Source organism: Hippopotamus amphibius, chromosome 7 (genome assembly GCF_030028045.1).
Source record: "Hippopotamus amphibius kiboko isolate mHipAmp2 chromosome 7, mHipAmp2.hap2, whole genome shotgun sequence".
NCBI lineage: Eukaryota > Metazoa > Chordata > Mammalia > Artiodactyla > Hippopotamidae > Hippopotamus > Hippopotamus amphibius.
In genome coordinates, this window is record NC_080192.1 from 76,414,159 (window position 1) to 76,434,355 (window position 20,197).

The 20,197-nt window shown below is 52.5% G+C and overlaps 1 protein-coding gene across 6 annotated transcripts in view; it reads left to right on the top strand.

The window, feature by feature from the left end:
- Positions 1–20,197, top strand: part of INPP4A (inositol polyphosphate-4-phosphatase type I A) — a 123,626-nt gene that overhangs the window by 83,556 nt on the left and 19,873 nt on the right. For 3 of the 6 annotated variants that reach the window (XM_057740796.1, XM_057740794.1, XM_057740799.1), the window contains 9 exons: positions 1,588–1,718; positions 3,519–3,623; positions 4,122–4,230; positions 6,244–6,261; positions 8,662–8,845; positions 10,205–10,423; positions 11,221–11,464; positions 15,001–15,033; positions 19,298–19,470. In XM_057740796.1, coding sequence (XP_057596779.1) covers positions 1,588–1,718; positions 3,519–3,623; positions 4,122–4,230; positions 6,244–6,261; positions 8,662–8,845; positions 10,205–10,423; positions 11,221–11,464; positions 15,001–15,033; positions 19,298–19,470 — 1,216 coding nt within the window. The remainder of the gene's footprint in view (positions 1–1,587; positions 1,719–3,518; positions 3,624–4,121; positions 4,231–6,243; positions 6,262–8,661; positions 8,846–10,204; positions 10,424–11,220; positions 11,465–15,000; positions 15,034–19,297; positions 19,471–20,197) is intronic. The other 3 variants (XM_057740795.1, XM_057740800.1, XM_057740801.1) reach the window with 2 other exon arrangements.

The following is a 20,197-nucleotide window of genomic DNA, read 5'->3' on the forward strand; positions in this document are numbered from 1 at the left end:
CACTTTGGTGGGGGGGGGGGTCTTGATGAATGAGATGGACCGTGGGAGACAGTCAGTAACCGAACTGGGGCCACTCGGGGCTGAGACGTGTCACTGGTGTGTGGAACTTAAAAGAGGCCGCAAGGAGGAGGAGGGTGGTCCGGACAGGCCTCTGAGAGACGGTGAGCCGGAGCACAAGGGGGAGCCACGTGACACGCGGGCAGAGACACAGAGAGAAGGGCCCGCAGCGGCCGAAGCAGACGGGCTGGGTGCAGACCCAAGGCCAGCAGGGCCGCTCTGCCAGCGGCCCCAGGGACGTCGCTTCCACCCAGCCTTGCCTGCACTGGGGGTTCTTTTACATTAATTTTGCTGATTTAATAATGATAAAATGGCATAGCTTTTTAATTTTTATTTCTTTTATGAAACTCTAGACAATTTAGTAGATTCCTAAAAACTTTTATAAAGTTAGTTTTTTTCCCCCCTCCTCAGAGGAAAATGTGCATAGTATAAAAAGCCAACGAGTGCAAAAAGGCTTTTAACAAAAAACATGAGTTCGGATGCTCAACTTTCTAATCTCCTTCCCAAGAAACAACCACTTTTAGCCATTTTAGTGTTTTCTACTGTATTTCTAAATATATGTATAGAGTATTCTCTTAGTCAATTTCAGGGATTAACTGATTTCCTTATGAAGAGGATTTTAGGTCTTTTATACTCCCCCCCCCCCCGCCCAGTTTCCTAAAATGGTTATCCTTTTTTTGTTTTAAATCCATTTTGTGTGTTCCTTATTCTGATTATATAGCTATTATTTCCTGCTGAGCTAAGAAGTTTATATTTCGGTTCTTAACAATTTTCATTTGTGTGGAGATAACAGATTCTCTTACTTTTTCCTGCCCTCTTCTCCCCCCAACCCGCCACCCCCATGCCCTTTTAGATCTAGACAGTTCATCACTTACCCAGAGAGCACAGGGAACGACAGCTAAAGTTGCCAGCTTCCCAGGGTCCTCATTCTGACCCAAAAAGGATGACAGTGAAACACAAGGGGCCAGGCCGCCGCAGCAGGAACCACCGGACCCCTGGTTGCTGAGCGGCCCGGCTGCAGGCTCGCTGGACAGCTTTATATTCTGCAGCTCTGCTCTGGGGAGGGCAGAAAGCCCCACACCTCCTGGAACCCTGGAGGCAGTAATTAGGGGTGGGAGGGCCTTGTAGCAGTTGCCCTCAGGCTCCAGTCTTCTTGTGCTCCCGGAGGTCAGGCTCAGACACGCTGCAGTTCAAGCTTTCACCGCTCTGGCCTCTGGACACGTGCAAGGTCACCCGGGTGCTGTGGCGGAGCCACTCCCCTCTTCACTCCTTCATGTAGTTTTCCTCGAATATTTGGCTAAGGTTTCTATGGAAGGCTCGTCCATGCAGTTTCCAGTGGTCTGCCTTTCTTACGGCCGCTTCTAGAGCCATCTGCCATCCCACCCCGCTGCCGGCCCTCCAGACTCACAGGGCCTTTCCTGGGCGTCAGTGAATGTCCACGTCTGTTTGTCCTCCTGGTTGGTCAGGACTCCTGAGCCTCTGCTGGGAGGGAGCCGGCGCCATGGCCTGACGTGTGTGTCTTGCTTGCAGAGTGTGTGAGCTGGAGGAGCTGGGGGAGCTGTCCCCTTGCTGGGAGAGCCTCCGGCGCCAGATCGTCACTCAGTACCAGACCATCATCCTCACGTACCAGGAGAACCTGACTGACCTCCATCAGTACAAAGGTGGGTGCCCGCTCTCATTTTCTCAGCTGGGAATCTGGAACCCAAGGTTGCTCCCATATTGCCACTGGCAGACACTCTAATGGATTTTTAAAAATAGATCCTCATGTAGGTGTGAGTTCTCTCAAATATGGAGTTTTCAGATCCTAATTAAGAAGACAAATGTGTGAATTGCACTGAAAGTTCTTTGCATGGTATCATCTGCCAAGACAACCGCTGTAGGATGAAATTTAGGAGAGACAAAGTCACAGGCTGTTGGTTCATTTTATTTCTTCATCTTGTTCTGATGGCAAAAAGGATGTAGGCCATTTGCCTTGAGACAAAGCAAGGCAGGGTTTTCTAGATTTCCTAGTCTATTTAGTGGTCCTTATACTGACGTATAAATTGTCTGAGTGGAACTCTCCATTTTAAGACTCAAAAGAGAAAGTGAAATACAGACACATCTTTTCTTCTTGAAAGATGCCACTTGATTTTCAAAGCATTTTCAGGGCAGGTTTAGAAGACTATGCTTAACTCATTTCCTTTTGATCCAAAATGGAATGATTTTTTGGTTTTCTATGACTTTACTCTCTATCTTCAGATTCTTCCCTCCTTCCCGTCTTTATAATAGAATGTCAGGTTTTAAGGAAAATCATAAGCCCTTAATGTGGGGACAGAACATAGGAACTTGTCCCTAAACTTGGCTGAGAAGAAGCCAAATAGAAGAATGATGACAAGATGATGCTGCCCTGGGTTTATTTTGAATCTGAAGAATGGCTCTAAGGGTGTTTATAAGAGAAATGGCACCATTTGCCTGAAGGGACTTAGGGACCTGCCTGTGCTTGTTACCTGGGAAAGTCTGAAACCCTCCACACCTTGATTTCTCTAGAGCAGAGCTTCTGAGATGTCAGTGTGCATCTAAGTCCCCCGAGAGTCTCGTTAATAGCAGATCTGGGATTCTGCATCTATAACAGGCTCCTAGGATGCCAGTGCTGCTGGTCCATGGGCCACCCAGTCAGTAGCTAGAGAACAGTCTGCTGTGGCAAAGTGCGAAGCAGACAGTGGCTGGTCTGCATTTTGCATACTGGCAAAATAGGTTTGTCTTTTTTCACTAGGTGGAATGTTTATGTCTTCTGATTGTCAGTGTAGCTTATAGTCTCTTTTCTAGACATGTAGTTCTTTACTTAATTAGTTATGTACTCTAATTATAGAAATAAGATTGTGCACATTTGTTAGGAAACATGGTCCAGACTCCCGAACCACCCCAGGGTGTACGAGGGAACATGTCACTGTGTGTTCCAGAAGCCAGAATCAATGCAGTGTAGCGTTTGCTTATCTTGATAGACCTGGGGTGACGAGCAGACCTTCTCATCACTTTTCAGAACTGAGATGTATTGCTCCCAGTTTCTTAGAGCTTGGGTGCTGGCAGGCTCTCCAGTTGGAACAGGCACTTCCTGGCACAGGCCCACTTGCTTTTTATAGTGGTGCTGACATCGTGCTGCACAAAATTCCGCCCGTGTCAGACTTCTCAGTTGAGAGCTGATAATGGGAAGGCCTGGCATCATCCCTTAGCCTCCGAGGGTGGCTCCCCTGGCCCCATCCACCACCTCGGACCCTGAACCAGTGTCCTGGCCAGGAGCTGCTCCCAGACCCCCCACCGTCTGGGAAGGAAATGTGCTTGTGAGCAGCTCAGAGTTTCCGAGGCCACTGCTGACACAAACTGCCTACCCGCAGCAGCATCCTCAAAACATCCCTTCTCTACCTGCCATTCGTGAATGGGGATACGGGCTGACCGTCTTGATTTTCTCACATTCCATTCCTTAGGTCCCTCGTTCAAAGCAAGCAGTTTGAAGGCAGATAAAAAGTTAGAATTTGTTCCCACAAACTTACACATACAAAGGATGAGAGTTCAAGATGATGGAGGATCAGGTAACCATCTTGCTAAATCACATTTCACTTCTTTTCTCCCCAAGTGCTTGTTCCCTGAGCTGCCCCACATCTGCTCTGCCTGCCCTGCAGGTTCTGCTGCCGGGTGCTCGGCTAAGAGGCACAGCACAAGGACCTCTGTAAGGTCTTTGTGAAGGGCTCAACCCCCCTCCTCTTGTTGGTCCTCCTTCCAGCTTCCCTTTACATTTCTGTGGCAGAAAATTGCTCACAGGTCATCCCTCCTTCAGAGGGATGAGTGTTGCTGGGTGGTTGCCCCCTGGCCTGTGAAGCTCCACCCTGAGATGGACAGGACCCTCTTAGCTGAGCTGACAGTGCTGGGCTCCTGAGGTCCTCGGGCAGCCCCAGCTGTAGGACTGAGGGAACCACAGGCTGCTTGGAAGTGGGCCGGCGGGGGATCCCAGAGTTGTGTACACATCCCTGTAGCTGGCTTGTCCACAGGCCTGAGCCCAGAGTAACGGAGGAGAGCTTTCTGTCATTCAGATCAGAACTACGACATTGTCACCATCGGGGCGCCAGCAGCACACTGCCAAGGCTTTAAGTCAGGAGGTCTCCGCAAAAAGCTGCACAAATTTGAAGAGACCAAGAAACAGTAAGTTCTTGGAGGGTGTTTGTCGTCCTTGTACTGCTGTCTGATGCTTCCTGTGTTGAAAAAAAAAAAAAAAAAAAAGTCAAAATGGAACCACAGGAACATCCAGCATCCTGTCTGCTCTTGCGTGGTGGGAGGAGCTGCCCTCTGGACCCTGTGCTGCTGTGTGTGCGCGACTGAGCTGGGTGGGTGGCGAGGCACCCATGTCGTGGTCCTGTCCCTGCAAAATGACAGCCGATGGAAATCCCCCCGAAGAGCGGTGCCCCAGGAGGTGGCCCTTGTGGATGCTGCCGGCTCAGCTGTCCTTTAGAGTCCCTGGTCGGTTGGTTGAATGTCGCAAAGCGTGAAGCCTAAGAGAGATTGTTTTCTCTTCTGGCGGATGGTGGCGGTCACCGTTTGCAGTGTCAGAAAGGCTCAAGGAGCTGCAGGGAGTGACCATCTAGAGCAGGAAATTGCTAGGTGGGCAGGGGCTCGGGAGCAGGAGCCAAGGGGCGAGTTGGCCTGCTGGTCCGCCTGTGCTGGTGATGCAGAGCTGACAGGTCTGGGCCTGGCCCGGGGGCAGACAAGTCAACACCTGCATTTGGAGCCTGCTGGAAACACGTGTGCAGAGGGTGCAGGGGGTGCTGTGGAGCAGGGGTGACGGGGAGAGAGCGCTAAACTATTGCATCAGACACTGGGAGGCGTTGGTGATCTTCTGGAACCCAGAGCGTCACCTGCCAGATTTAGCTAGGGCAGGGGGCGCAGGTGTAGGAAGTGGATGCGATGCATGTAGCTGATGCCTTGGGCTTCGCAGACTGCAGGGTGGAGGAGGAGCATGACAGCCTCAGGCTTGTGGAGGGTGACGAGAGGAGCCTGTGCTCAGGCTGGTAGGAGCAGTGAAGGCTAACGAGGGGCGATGGCCGAGGTCGCTGATGGAGTGAGGTTCTGGAGGAGACGGGGAGGCGGGGTCGGGAGAAGAAGGTGGGGCTGGGGCAGAGCAGCCTGTGCAGAATGTGGGGTTGAGGGGCCAGAACAGAGTGCTTTGGGGGACAGTGACACCAAGGCCCAGGAGCTTCAGGAGGACTCGAGGGGCAGTTGGAGGAGGCTTAACACCAGCAGAGCCTCAGGCCCGCGTCTGGCTCTGTGCTCTGGGGCAGGACTGCACAGGTTGGGGAGAGAGGTCAGATGCAGCAGTCCGAGGGCTAAAGGGTAAGCAGGCAGGCTGAGAGCACCTGGGAAGTCAGGGTTCAGAGCTGTGCGCAGGTCCTGCCTGGGGGTCCTGGAGACGGGAGAGGAGGGTGCAGAAAGGGCCGGGGGCAGGGGGGAGTTTCAGCCTCAGCTTGGCATCATCTCTGGGAGGCCCCCAGCAACCTCCTTCACCCTGATTCATCCCCACCAAGGGCTCCTCCCTATGCAGACAAACCAGGCCACCAGGGCCACCCGAGGATTTACCGACCCAGTGCTCCTCTGGGAATTAGGACAAAGATGAGCTTCCTGTGCCACCACCGCTCTGCACAGCCAGCCGTGTGTCTGTCGCTGCATTGCATGTGGCTGTGTGGAGGTGTGAGCGTGTGACTTGAGGCTGGCTTGGGGGCCCTGGAGGAGAAAGCCAGTCAAGTGGGCTGTCCCTGTCCCAGGAAGGTCAGGGTGTTGATACCTAATTATTCTGCATGTTAACCTTAGAACCTCTTACTCTCTAAATGCTTCTGTGGTATTTCTCTAATATATACGTTTTCATTTAATTTCCTCCGGATGCATAAAACCACCTTCAGGAATGGTTTGCACCAGGAGAGCTCTCCTTTTGGTGCTGGTGTAACTCACCCTCGTGGTGTGTCTCCTGGGGGCTCAAACACATGCATAGATGTTGCTCTGACCATTGAGCACGCTGGGCTCCTGAGTTGAATCGTCTCTGTAGCTGGGGCCTCGACAAGTGATCTCAAGAACTTTGACAAAAGAGAACTTGTTTTCTTAATTTTTGTTTTACATTTGCCATTTGCTAACAAGCTGCTAATATTTCGTTTTGGTTCTTTTCTTTAGCAGTTTTGAGGAGTGTTGGTGAGTTTTCTGTCTGTGGAGAGTGTGTGTTTGGGTCTTGCTCTCATGTAGAGAAAGCCTGTCCCCTCCTCTGTGCCCCCCATGGGCTCCTAGTTGTAGCCTCGTAGACAGAATTCTCCTTCCAACTGCAATGTTCTGTGATAATGAATAGCCCATCTCCTGTCTGCTGTTTCAGACCTTCCTAATCTAGCAGCAGTTCATTGCTGTGCTCACTCGGAGCAAAGACCCAGTTCTGTTTCTCCAGGATGAGGTCCCTGGGTGCTGGGATTTTAAGTCAACCCACTGGTGCATTTAGGAGTCCCTTTCCGGCTTGTTTTACAAGAATCTAGGGCTTTTTCAGTTTTCACTTCCCCTTCACCTCTTGTAGGAATGAAGCCAGCTTACATTTTTATGACGTTTAATAGTTAATGGAGATGTGTAAAACAGTATTCCTAGGGCCAGTTTTACCCTTAGAGGGCAAACCAAGAATTAATACAACCAAGTGACTTTTTCCACCAAAGAATGAGATGGCAGCCAGAAACCACCGTGCCTGCTGCCTGGGGGTCCCCATGCCGCTCCAGGCCTCCCCAGACTTGCCCCGGGCTCTTGCCCCAGCCCAGAGCGGGGTTCCGCTCTGCGGCTTCTGAGGCACCCGCAGCCCTTGGAACTGCTGCCGTCGTGGAGCTGGAGTGGCTCAGGGGCCATGGCTGGGCGGGCACTGCTGGAGGTGCCCGGGCGCTGCACGCTGAAGACACCTTCCCCCACGGCTGAGGCTCTGCAGCTGCCCCCATTTTAGGCCTGTGGTGGGTCTCACGTGCTTGTGTGTTCACGGTCATCTGTGAACAGCCTCTCTTTGAAGTGTATCCTTTCTCACTCCCACCACGTTCCCCTGTATGTAAGCCAGGTTACTAACAGGACCTGTGAGAACACACGGTGGGGGTGGGGGGGGAATGCTTTCTCTTCTGCTTGTGGGTGGCTCTGTATTTGCTGAAGTGATCACACCCATCTATCCATACACACGTGCATTTACATACCCCACACGTTAACGTGTGTTCTCTAAAGACTGGCACCTGGGAAGAACAGATTTTAAAAATCCCATTCTGAGATATCCCGAAGACTCGGTTGTCTTACATGGCAGCTATTCATGTGGCAGAGTGGTTGCAGGTTGGAAAGCAGCGTGTGCACCTCATGCTGTGCAGGCTTGACCGCAGCCTGCTGCATGGGCTTCTGGCAACTCCATTGTTTTTCATTGTGGTGTCTGGGCTTGGGGTGCTGTTTTCTTCTGGGGTGCTTCGGTTTTTGTTATTGCATGTTTACCCCATAGTCCATTAGGGAAAAGGGCAGGGTTGTTTCTTGGTGACCCAGCTTCAGATTACCCTGGAAAGAGCCCAGCAGGAAAAGAGCTCAGCCCTGATCACGTGACCCTCATCTCCAGGGGCAGTGATGGAGGGTATGGTCCTCCACCTTCTCCCTCTCCCCCAGACTCAAAGGGCAGCTTTGAGGGGAGCAGTCAGGGCCCCTCATTCCATGAAGGACGGGTACATTATACTACTTCTCCCTGCTTCCCTTGGCTTCCTCGGGTGGTCTGAGAAATAAGTTTATAATATTGGGTTGATTTGGGATCTTAGCTAAGAGAAATGCAGTTTACTATCCCCATCTAGAAGGTCCCACAAGGCCAGGGATGTGGAGTCGGATCCCCAGAGGCTGGTGTTTGTGCCGGGCAGTGGCTGGGCTGCAGCTTTGACATCAGATCCCAAGATGCACATGCTGCCTGGTGGCAGGGATAGGGGAAGGACCGGTTTTCAAAGCCAGTGAGGTGCCCAGGGCTGGCCCCCGGTTCAGTACGTTTTTCACCTCCCTTCCTCTGATGAAACGTTGTTTTTTGAGCAGGGGAGTCCCAGAGCAAGGTAAAGAGGACAGAAGCCCGGTTTTCTGGGGACCTGCTGGGGTAGACACAAGAGGGAGGGTGTGGATCTGTGCACAGAAAGTTTGAAGTCCTGACTGGCCAAGCGAAAAGACAGGCTTCTTTTGGCAAAGTCCAGCCCCCACTGCAGACCCCGCCTGGTGCTAACAGGTCTCCACTCAGGTACGGCTTAAAAGCTGACAGAAGAAATTCTTAGGTGAAAGATTATGAGTGTTCAGGTAACTGCTGGATTTAGTATCTGTACACACAGTAAAAATACAGATACGTACAAATATAGATAAAAGGCTTAATTGTATTTCAACATTTCAAGCCTCTACCATACAGACAGAATGATGTCCTGAGATTTACTCTTGCGGTCAACAACTAGACTAGCCCAGGGAAACAGCCCTGAGTACCAGCAGCCTTCACCTTGTGTTGGTTGTGGGCTGGGGTGGGGAGGTGCTACCATCCTCGTTGATTCGAGAGAACCCCTTAGAAACTGTTCTCATCCTTTTTAGTACGTCATCTAGCTGCCAGTCCATCATCTACATACCACAGGACATTGTCAGAGCCAAGGAGATCATTGCCCAGATCAACACCCTGAAAACCCAAGTGAGTTACTATGCAGAGCGGCTATCGAGGGCGGCCAAAGACAGGTCTGCCACTGGCCTCGAAAGAACACTCGCCATCTTGGCAGACAAGGTAGGAGGGGCTACCCTGCTGCAGGTGGGTAGGGGTCCCCTGGGTTTCTGAAAAACCCTGGACACCTCATGTGTGCCTAGAGCTGTCTGCACAAATGGTGACATTGGGATGACCTTGAAGGCCTTGGCTTCAGATCCTGTTCCCACAAAGACCTGGGGTGGGGATTGGTGACTGGCCCACGGTCACAGAGCTGGGTGGGGGCAGACCAGCGACAGAATGCAGGGCTCAGGACCCTCAGCTGTGGCTTCATGCACTTGGCTTTCCAGCAGGTGCATGGGGGTCTTGTTGAATCTGGGACAGTTCCTCTGCTTCCTTAGTGACTGCCTACTCAGCAGTCCACATTTCTGTTGTACTCAGAGTTCGAAAACAGCAACTGAGTTATAATACAGACATAAGAACAGTATAATTTTATTGGCTTCTATATAGTCTGCAAACCAGCTTCTAATTAGCTGTCATTTGATCCTGATTAAAGATATGTGAATATCCTTCCATACTATGGGAGCAGGTCCATCACATCCTTTTGATGAGTGATGCTTTTTCACGTTACTTAGTGTCTCTCTCAACATACCACCCCCCCACACACGTGTGCACAAGCACACGAGAACACACAGATTCTTTTTTTTGTAGAACTTTTATTGAGATAGAATTGACATACAGTAAAGTGCATATATTTAAAGTGTACAATTTGATATTTTGTTTCTTGTTAGTAATGTATACATGGCAATCCCAATCTCCCAATTCATCCCACCCTAACCACACACAGAGATTCTGATCACACTTCCCCACTCACACCTGCTTCATTGGGATGAGCTGCTTTTCCTGATCTGAATGTTTTGCATCCTTCACGTGTTTGCCCAGTAAAAAAAATTGAGAGCCAGGGATTAGATCCACTCATAAAAGAAAGGTGACGTTGTCCGAAGTCAGTTTAGGAGCCACAGAGCTCCTGTTATGTGCAGAATTCCCCAGAACCACAGGTTCTGTGCCAGGACTCCCTCTGCCCAGGGCTTCAGGTATTAGATGCGAAAGATAAGACTTCACTGATTAACCTGAAACGAGGCCTGTGCCCTAGGATGGAGGGACAGCCTGGGAGGGGCTCACCCCTCGCCCCTCCTCTAGTGATGCCAGGCTCAGAGGCTGGCCCGGGTGCAAGAATGTCAGAGGTTTCTCAGCCTCCCCTTCATCCTCTGTGTGGTCTCCAGTCTTCTGTGGGAAATTCTTGCCAAGATTCAGCCTTTAACCTCAGAGGTCCCGAGGGCTGCAGCTCTTGGGTTGTTGGCACTGTGAAGGAGGGCAGAGGGGCGCGGGCTGGGCCTGCGTGCTCAGGATGCTCAGTGGCCTGGTGTGCATGTGTCCCTGCAGACCCGGCAGCTGGTCACTGTGTGCGACTGCAAGCTGCTGGCCACCTCCATCCATGGGCTGAACGCGGCCCGGCCCGACTACATCGCCTCCAAGGCCTCGCCCACCTCGACCGAGGAGGAGCAGGTGGTGCTGAGGAACGACCAGGACACCCTCATGGCCAGGTGGTCAGGCAGGAACAGCCGGTCTTCTCTGCAGGTGGACTGGCACGAGGAGGAGTGGGTGAGTCTGCAGCCCTTGCCCGTCACCCTGCTGCTGCGCTGGCCTTGAACGTGCCAGGCCTCATTCCCCCACCGGCATCCGGCCCACTCTGGCCCCTGCCTCCTCAGCCTCCGCTGGCCGTCAGCCCTTCCAGGGCTGTGTCTTCCTGGAGATGAGGGAGCCAAGGTGCTGGGCAGCTCGGTGAGGATTTGGGAGATGCCGCCCTGACGTCGTATCACGATGTTGGTTCCACAGGGCGGGCTCTGAGAGCAGGGTCTGTCCCTGGAGGGAGTGAAGTGTCAGAGACTCATCTTTGTCATTTGTTGGGACTGTTCTTTAGAGGGGCTGTCCTGGGAGGCACTGAATCACCAGCCAGCAGCGCCGTGCTCCGCCAGCTCTGCCTGGCGTCCTGGGCTCTGTGTGGGTTTCTGCAGGCCCTGCCCCTCTCCAAAATTCTAAGTGATCAGCTGTTTCATCCAGAAGAACTCAGTCTCCTGTGATAGTTGTACCAGGTCTGCGGCAGAGGGAGGAGGGCACAAGGCTGCTTCCCATGGCCCTTTCACCTGCACTGGTCTCTTAAGACATCAGCTAGCAGACGTCTCCAAAACTTTAAAAGCAACGGCCACAGGACATTGATTTTCTTTTGGAAAAGCGAATAAAACTTTCGTGGGGAATTGTGGGTTATCTCACTATTTCTGAATCTTGTGGGGTTTGAGTGGGCACGGTGCCCGGGTGGGGGCCGGTGCGGGTGGCAGGGTTGGTATTCTGTCCCGTTTCTCCCACCGGGAGAGCTGACCCCTGCCCCTTGGGTCCGGAAGGAGAAGGTGTGGCTGAACGTGGACAAGAGCCTGGAGTGCATCATCCAGCGGGTGGACAAGCTGCTGCAGCGGGAGCGCCTACAGGGCGAGGGCTGCGACCACGGCCTCCCCGGCGCCGGCAGCTGCTCCAGCCGGAAAGGTAACCGGGGCAGCCAGGCCTACTGGATCCGACCGGAGGACCCCCTCTGTGACGCCCCCGCCTCACCATGCCCCTCTGATGCATGCCGCCCTCACCCGACCACACGTGCGTATGCACCCCGCTTCCCTCTGCCTCCACGTGCACCGTCCGTCTGTCTGTGTGTGTCTTTAACTCCATGCCCCCCATGCAGACTGCAGGAAGGCCTCTCAGTAGAGGGGGTGTCGCAGCGCCCGAAGCAGTGAGGGCGGGGGCTCCCCGCGTCTTCGTGGCTTTGGGGTCCACGTGTGAACCTGCAGATCTGGCACAGGCCAGACCACGGCCCTTCTGGGTCACACGGCTGTGTCTTGGAGGGTCGGGCTCCTGGGCTTTTCTGGTTTGTCAGTCTGGGAACCTGAGGCCAAATGGTAGATGCCTTTCTGGTGAGATTGCTTATTGCATCAGGAATCAAGGAGAAGGTGAAGCGTGTAGGGACGCAGCTGGGTGAGAGCTGGTGGCAGGCCCAGCAGACTCATCCATAAAGGCCGGTTGTCACTGACTGGGCGCACTTTTATCTGGCAGAGGCCTGCTGCCTTGGGCCTTGCTGGTATCTCAGTCAGCGGCGGGGTCCCACTCCCGTGCCTGGGGGGCCCAGTTAGGTTCCTCTGTTCGGCGCCACCTCCAAGGTGGGGCTCTCGGTGGATGGCAGGACACTGGCATGAAGGGGCTCGCTTCAGAAAGAGTCTGCTGTCTGCGGAGACTCAGGGCGTAACCAGACGGTCTGCCCTCCTGTCACCTTAAAGCTGGGGGCCATGTGCCTTCTGGACCGTGTGGTTCCTTGGGCCCTGCAGCTCTGGCCTTTCCCCATAAGAGCTGGCGGGGCTGTGGGCCAGGCAGCCGAGAGCCGGCTGCTGCCACTTCCTTGCTCCCCTCTGGGAGTGTTAAGTTGTGGGAAGTAAGGCCCAGATGGGCCAGGGACGGGCCTCTGCAGCAGGACTTGTCATTTCTGAACCGGGCAGCTTTGATTCAGGGCAGGGTCTCGCTCCCGTCGGAGCCTCTTGGTAAACCCTCGTTGGACCTGCCCTGCCCCTGCAGTCCGCCTGCAGTCTGTCTCCAGGGCGCTCTCACTTAACCTGTGTCTCCACAGTGTCTGCGTCCTCCACGCTGCCATCTGTGAGGGGTCCACTTTCAGTTCCCCAAACCTGTGTTTGGTTCGTGGAACTGTTCTGTCTTGTTCGTGTTCTCATTTTTTACTGTAAATTGTGTTTCTTTAAAAAAAATTTCTGAAAGTTCATTGCTCATTCCTCTTTAATATTGTCTTGCTTGCAATTTAAACATTTTTATGCAGATATAAAAAAAGTTATTGACTGGATTTTTTTTAAATGCAGGAGATAGTTTAATTGGATATACTGTTGTATGCATAACTTAAATGTCCTCTTTTTCTAGGCACATCCTGTATTGTTCAAACATATAGACAGATTTAAGTGCAGTTTTATAGTTATTTAAACGAGCATTTACTCATGATATTTAGGGCTTGACTTGCACCTGTGTGTGCTGTGCACATCAGCCCTGTTGAGCTCATGGGAATAGGAAGCTCTTGAGAGTCGGACTCTGCTGACCCGCACTGAGAGAGACGTGTGAAGCCGCATGCCTCTAAGTTACCCACACGTGGTCCTTCATTTAAAAATCTGAGCACAGCCAGGAAGCCATTCAGACCTCGGCATGATCAGGAGGGTCAGGAAGAACCAGACTGTGAACCGTTTGCTTCACTCAATCTCTTGTCCTCAGGGGCCAGAGCTGGGCTCCGTCAGGACTCCCGATGCCCTTCCAAGTTCCCGGGGCGGTTGTTTTGGCCTATTGAGCAGGTTGTGTTCACACCAGCGTATTTATTACCTATGAATAACTCTGTGCCTCTTTGAAAGGCATCATCCCTTTTCATTCCAATTGTCTACCGTCTTGGGTCTTTGGTTTTCACCTTTCATCAAAGAGTCACCCTGCCTCCGCCTTGCCTGGCAAGCAGGGATCGCCTGGGGCCAGGGCCCTGCAGGACCCACTGACCAGCCCCTGCCAGTGGGAATCGCAGAGGCTCTGTGAGCCTCCCTCTCCTCCTGGTTTTCCACCCAAGTGACGCATCTGCAACCTGCCAGGATTTGGTGACTTCCATTACCTCCCACACGCACACGCTCCTGCTCTCCTCATCCCCAAAGAGTCATTGATACCCTGGACCAGGTTTCTCTTAACCTGAGGTCTGTGGGTGGCCCCCCCCAGGTCCGTGTGCCTTGAGATTGTGCTATAATTTGCATGTGCGTGGAGCAGTCCATAGTGGTCATCAAACCAAATGGGCCTCTGTGACCTAAGGCCACCAGAGGAGACCCCTCTCTCCCCTCTTTGACTGAAAGATGATTTTACCCAGCAGGTTTAACCCCTGATACCTTCTCAGGCCCGGCCCAACCCAGCTGTTTGGGATCACCAAAGATCATGAAAACAGGCTTCTAGACCCTTCTCCTCATAGATTCGGGATCTTGGAGGAAGGGCTGTGAAGAAGCAGGAATCTGTATTTGTCCGAGGCCTGGGGTGATTCTGATTTTAGCCAGACAGATGTTGAAGTCACTGCTCTGCATCACATACCCCATGGTGGTTTCCCTCTTTGTGAAGCAGACAGTCTCAGGATATTTGAGCTCTAGTGAAGACGCTGGGTCTTCAACACACAGAGGTTTTTAATTTTGCTCTATTTCTGTTCTGTTGGCAACTTTAAGAAGTCACTGCCAAAGACAATTAGAAGATCCCTGCCACCGCCCTCTGGACAATCCAGGCTGTCAAAGTCTCCGTTCAGCTGGTGCTGGTTTTTCTTGAGGATCTGAAACTACCTATTTCAGGATCCTAAAACATTCTTGGAACTCAAAAGTCTAGACATAAAATAAAATAAGCTTCTACACCAAACGATCCCTTTTCAAATGTGTGTCTTTCAGGGGGCACACCCAGTTAACCAAGAATTTTAGAGTTTTTAAGGGAAAAGTGAAATTGAAATGAGTACTTCCTGATGTGACTCAGTGTAGGTGAAATTGAGTTAAACTTGGTATTCTTTGAGGGACCTGGAGGGACGTTCCAATTCTAGATTTCCCTCAATCATAAGGGTGTTGTATTTGGCTTACATTGTGAAGATTGCCATGGGGGTGTTTGGTGTATGGGTTTCATGACCGGATCCTAACCTTCTGGATCTCAGCAGTTGACCTTTAGCCCGGGCTTCACAGTCAGTCAGGGCAGTGGGCTCTGAACTGGATGCTCAGTTTACTGGTCAGTCTCTCACTACAAGTCTGCTTCCAAATGTCATGAGCCAGCATGGGCTCCAGCACATGCAATGTGATGGACGTGGGGGCTTTATCACATTGTGACACGTTAACCTGCTCTTCCTGAAGAGCGTGTCATGTTGAAGTACCAGCAACATGAACGTTGAGGCCGGTGAACCGGGCAGTGCGCTCAGAGCAGCCCGACCACCTTCTTGTGACTCCTCGGGAAGAGGCAGCAGGCCCCCAGCCTCTTCTCCGAGGCTCAGTTTAGCCAGCTTCCTGCCAGCTGCTGCTGCAGCTGCTCTAAGCGTCGAGTTGTTGGTGTTTGAACTGTGTGCCGCGCCTTAATCATCCGTGTCACCCTCCATTTCTGTGCAGATTGCAGTCCCCCTCCTGAAGAGCCCAGCCCAGGTACGTGCTTTCCGTTCGAGGCTTCTGCAGATGTCTCCTTAACGTTCAGGGTGTGTTGTAGCTAAACTGTCAAAGATTACCTTGTACTCTCTGAGTTAGGAAAGTACGTCAGGAGTTTCTTCATTGTGAGGGATGTAGCAACCTTTCTTAGGTTTGGTGAGGGGCCACTTGGGCTGGGGACTGTGGCCGGAAGCAGGCTGCCACATGTGTTTTTTCACTTTCCTGTCCTAAACGCTTTGCAGATGATTAATGTCCGTGAGCATGTCGGGCTTCCTGAAGTGGGTGGCCTGGTTAAGAGAGGTACACGTTGGTACATGACACTTCCTGTCGTTTCACCTGAACTTGCAAGCATCCCATGGCGGGGGGAGGCAGATCAGATGTAGCTGTCCAGATGCTGTGACGTTGTAATCACGCTGCACCCTCTCTTCTGAGTCTGGCTGCAGCCTTAGACTTCCTGTCAGGCACTGCTGTGGGCTTCAGGTGGCATTAGCGCTAGAAATGGAATCTTTTTTGCTGCATTTGCATGTAGAAATCAATGTTTATGACTCTAGTTCAGGGGTCGGCAAACCACAGCTCGGAGCCAAATCCCACCCATCACCTGCTCTGGTAAATGCCATTGTCCCAGAAATAAGTCACTTGCATTTGTTCGCATACTGTCCATGGCTGCTTTGGGGCAATGTCAGAGTTGAGTAGTTGCGACAGAGACCCCGTGGCCTTCAAAGCCTAAAATATTTACTGTCTGGCCCTTTAAAGAAAAAATGTGCCAACCCCTGCTCTAGTTCATACTGAATTTCCTTGGATGTGGCTTGTGGTTTTCCCAGAGTGAGCATGAGACCCTAAATATAATATGGTTTTTTTTCTCCCTTACACTCCAAAAACCAGCTACCCAGTCAGCCCAAGGCTTCCATCCCTCTGACTGCATGTAAATATGACACAGCAGGGCACCTGCCTTATGTCTAGAGCGCAGCCTCCCATGATTGTGGGATTTGCCCACTGTTCCCGTCAGCCTCAGGGCATCCTCTCCCTCACACACACCGGGAACTCAGCTCCGCTCATGGCCGTGACTGCAGAACCCCATGTGGTATTAGCTCATCCGTGGGTAATCTGATCGGGCACCGCATAACCACCCTCTCCACACCCCCACCCCCAGTTTGCTTTCAGCCCCTCAGTTTCTCCAAAAAGGTTCGTTTGGCCACGAGCAGGTCTCCAGCTCCAGTCCCCTGGGCTCACCAGGTCTCCGAGGTCTTGGTAGCCACACAGGTAGTTACCTTGGTGCCTCTGTCCCCAGCATCTCCCCTGGCCTGGGCTGCCGCCTCCTTCCCATCTGCCTCTGGACTCCCCGTCTCCCTCAGCTTACCTGCACGGCAGGTCGGTGCCTTCACACTGCGCTGTCTCCCCTAAGCCCTGTGGCGGAGACCATTCCCAGCAGTTAAGACTGGGAAAGGGGGTGGCGGCCTCACGACCCTGGCCTGTAGCAGCTCAGGGCTCTCCTCAGCTCTGTGCCACCTGCAGTTTGTAGAGCCGATGGGAGGTCTAGTGGGTTCCCAGGCAGCGCACAGACAGTCTGGCTTGTACAGCTCTCCTCATCTGTGAGCTCTGTCACTTCCAGAAGCTCTGGTGTCTTGACCACAGTTGATGTCAGGTGGACTGAAAGGGTCCCCTGCCAGGAATTCCTTTAGCTTTTCCCACAGAGCTGTATTTAATCTGCATCAGAACACACAGATTTTCTCTCTCTCCCTAGTCTCTCCCTCCCCCCCACATCCCCCATTAATGAGGAAAAAAACACACAGAAGCGAAGTTACCTAAAGTAGCACAGTCCTGGCCGCCTGGCAGTGACTGTTACAGGTGAGCAGCGAGATCGGGGAGTCCGCCGCACCACGAAGGAGGCTGCTTCGTCACTGGCGTGTTTTCACAGCCAGACTTTCTCCCTGCAGGAGGCAGAGTAAACCCTTTCACTAACCCCAGCGTCCCAGATATCTGTACTTCACTAGGTTCTGGTAGAAATCTCGTCACTGTCCCTGAAATTTATTTTGTTTGGAGGTTTTAAAGTTTGGTTTCTCCTCACATTGACCCAACATGTATTATCCCCAGCGTCTCCTTGCTACGTAGTCAGACGTGTACACAAATGGCAGTTCTTTTTGTGTGTCTGGGAAGACACTTCGTCTTTCTGAGGCTGTTTCCTTACCCATGCTAGTAGTCCCGTCTCTGTGGATTACGTGAGAAAACAGAGTGAGGCACTCACAGGTATTGACTCAGGGCTGGTTGATGCTCTGAGTGAACTCTGGAGCCATCCTGACACAGCTGAGCCCTTCTCTGGGCGGACATCAGGCTCACCTCCCGCCCAGGGCCTTCTCTCTTCTCCAGGACAAACTTCGAGTGCTTTTTTTTAACCATTTTTCGAATACTACAGTGTTTTTCAGTGTGTTTCTTTTTTTTTTCCCTCTAAATGTAGCAAAACTGATCCATTCCTATATGGATTTTGTTTAAACAGAAGTAGGCAAAGTCAAAAAATGTTGTATATAGAGGGCTTGCTCAGTCAAATAAGACCACTTGTATATTCGGGTCATTTTCAGGTTAAAATGATCATAATTTGCATATTTATTACATATATATTCATGTTAAGTGGAAAAGCAAAGTAAAACTGGCAACATTTGCTCTAAGAGCATTTACTTCTTAGGTGAAGAATGGTCTTAATGACTGCCTACCTCTCCCCAAATTACTTGGCTTTAAAACTTAACGGCCAGTGGCCTTTTCTGATAGCTGTTGAATGTAATTGACATGGATTCCACAGGGTTCTTCAAAGAAAGAAAAACATGGTCCTGAGAATCTTAGAGGAAGAAAGAGATGTGGATATTATCTGCTACGGTTATCGCATTTTACTGTGGAGGGCCTCCGAGGCTGAGGGGTGAGGGGACCTGCCCACAGCCCACCCACCACTGCTCAGAGGCAGCTGGGGCCTAGGACTCATATTTTCCACTCCTCCATCCAGGGTTCTTTGTCACCATGATTTATTTGCAAAGACCTTTCTGCTGTAGACTTTCTAAATTTAAGCTTTTTTCCATTACAGATGGAAATCCTTGTCCACACACAGTGTGCCTGCATGTACACTTAGATCATTTCCAAATTTTGAATTGCTGTGTAGACTTGAAAATTTGCATTGACCAAACACTGAGTACAAGGAAGTCCTTTTGTAGGTTTTAGGCGTTTCTCTAAGTTTGTTTCTCAACAAAGTGCAAAGCACACAGTTTGAGAGCAGAGCTGCGGCTCCCTTCTCTTTTTTTAAGATACTCTTCATCTGAGCCGGAGCTGACCATCCCGGCAGCCACACTGCTCACGAGGCCCAGGGCCTGTCCTGAGTGGGGCGATGGTTGTGGGCATCCTGTGATCCACACCTCATCCTAGGAGGGCGCCTGCCCGGGCTGCACGCCGCTGCCTCCACCACGCTCCGGGTGGGCTTACCCAGGGGTGATGATCCAGTGCCTATTTCTGAGCTTGAAGGCCTGTTAAAAATATAACGAACGGATGGGGACACATCTTCTCTCTTCTAAATGTCTTCATTTAGAAGGAAGGACAAAAAGAGTCAAAGCCAAAAATACCTTTCACTCTGTTTTCCTCCCCTGAGGTTCTATTTTTAAGTTGTTTTGGTACAGGGTCAAAGTTTCCTTATATTCCAAAAAAAGGAAAAAAGAAAAGAAAACCCACTAAACTAGGAATAGATGGCACTGGGCAGGAAGGTGGGGGTGGGGAAGGAAGTGACCGCAGGAGGCAGGGACACTGAGGGCTGAGAACACGGGAAGCCACGAGAAGGGTCCTTCCCCATACGTGGGCTGGGGCCTGAGCCCACTGTGCAAAGGCTCGGCGAGGGTGGGTTGACCTTGCTCTGGAAGCACAGGGCTCTCTGCCTCACTACCCCTGGGTGGAGAGGAGCCAGATTACTGCTCTCCCCGGCGGAGGACCAGTGGTGTCCTGGGAGGGACTGGCCTCTGCACATACGTTGTGTTCTTGCTGAGTCACGACTCCCAGAGCCTTTCTGTCATCTTCCTCAAAAGTAATAGGAGTGCTCATGTGTAGAGTCCCCCGCGGGGGTGTCTGCCCCGAGTAGGGCTGACGTGGAGTTGGCTGGAGGAGCTTCGGGCTAGAAGGGCAGTGACCGGGGCTGAACTCGGCGCCAGCTGTGGGGCAGGCAGGGTGGGGGGGCCGGTGCAGGGCTGGGGGCCAGGGGCCTTCTCAGCGCCGCCTTCTGAGCCGGCCCCTCTCGTGCCAGGTGAGTGGAGCGAGGCGCTGTACCCGCTGCTGACCACCCTCACGGACTGTGTGGCCATGATGAGCGACAAGGCCAAGAAGGCGATGGTGTTCCTGCTCATGCAGGACAGCGCGCCCACCATCGCCACCTTCCTCGGCCTGCAGTACCGCCGCGACGTGGTCTTCTGCCAGACGGTACGGGGCCCCGTCCCTCTCGTGCCCGTCGAGGAAACTAGCGCGGCCCTCCCGCCTGTGGCTCTGCACGTGTGGCCCGAGGCCTAGGTGTCGTTGAGGAGGGCGGGAGAGGGGAGCTGCTGGGCCGCAGGCGCTCCGGTGGGTCCGACTGCACACCTGCTCTCCGGGAACCTGCCCCGAGGAGCCTAGGGTCACACCGGACCTGGTGCCACCCTTGTTTTTCCCTGCAGAGTTCATTGAGGGAGACACACAGTCTGTTTTCTGGTTTATAAAACAGCAGGTGTTAGACCTGCTCACGCACGACTCTATTCTGGTGATTTCGATTTCCCTTCAGAGGAGGGAAGAGCTTAAAGGATGCCAGTAATCTGATTAGCAGAGTGAATGGTGGCAGAGGCGCGGCGGGTTCCGTGAAGTTTCCAGTCCCCGCGAGGCCCGGGTGTGCACGGGACGCCTCCCAGGAGACTCACGGAGGGGTCTGTCCTCCGCTCCTGCACCTCATCATGAGCACCTTGGTTTCCAGCCCACGCTGTCTGCATCTGCGGGCGTAAAGGCCCTTCCTTTCACCGTGGGGAAATAATTCTGGGCTTCCAGAAGGTTCTGGCCCAGCTGTAAACCCCAAGGTCGGGTCAGAAGCTAGACCAAACCCAGACTGACTTTTGGGAGTGAGCCCCCCCCCCCCCCCGCCGGGGCCTCTGCCCCCCCACCCCGTGGCCTCTGCACTCAAGGC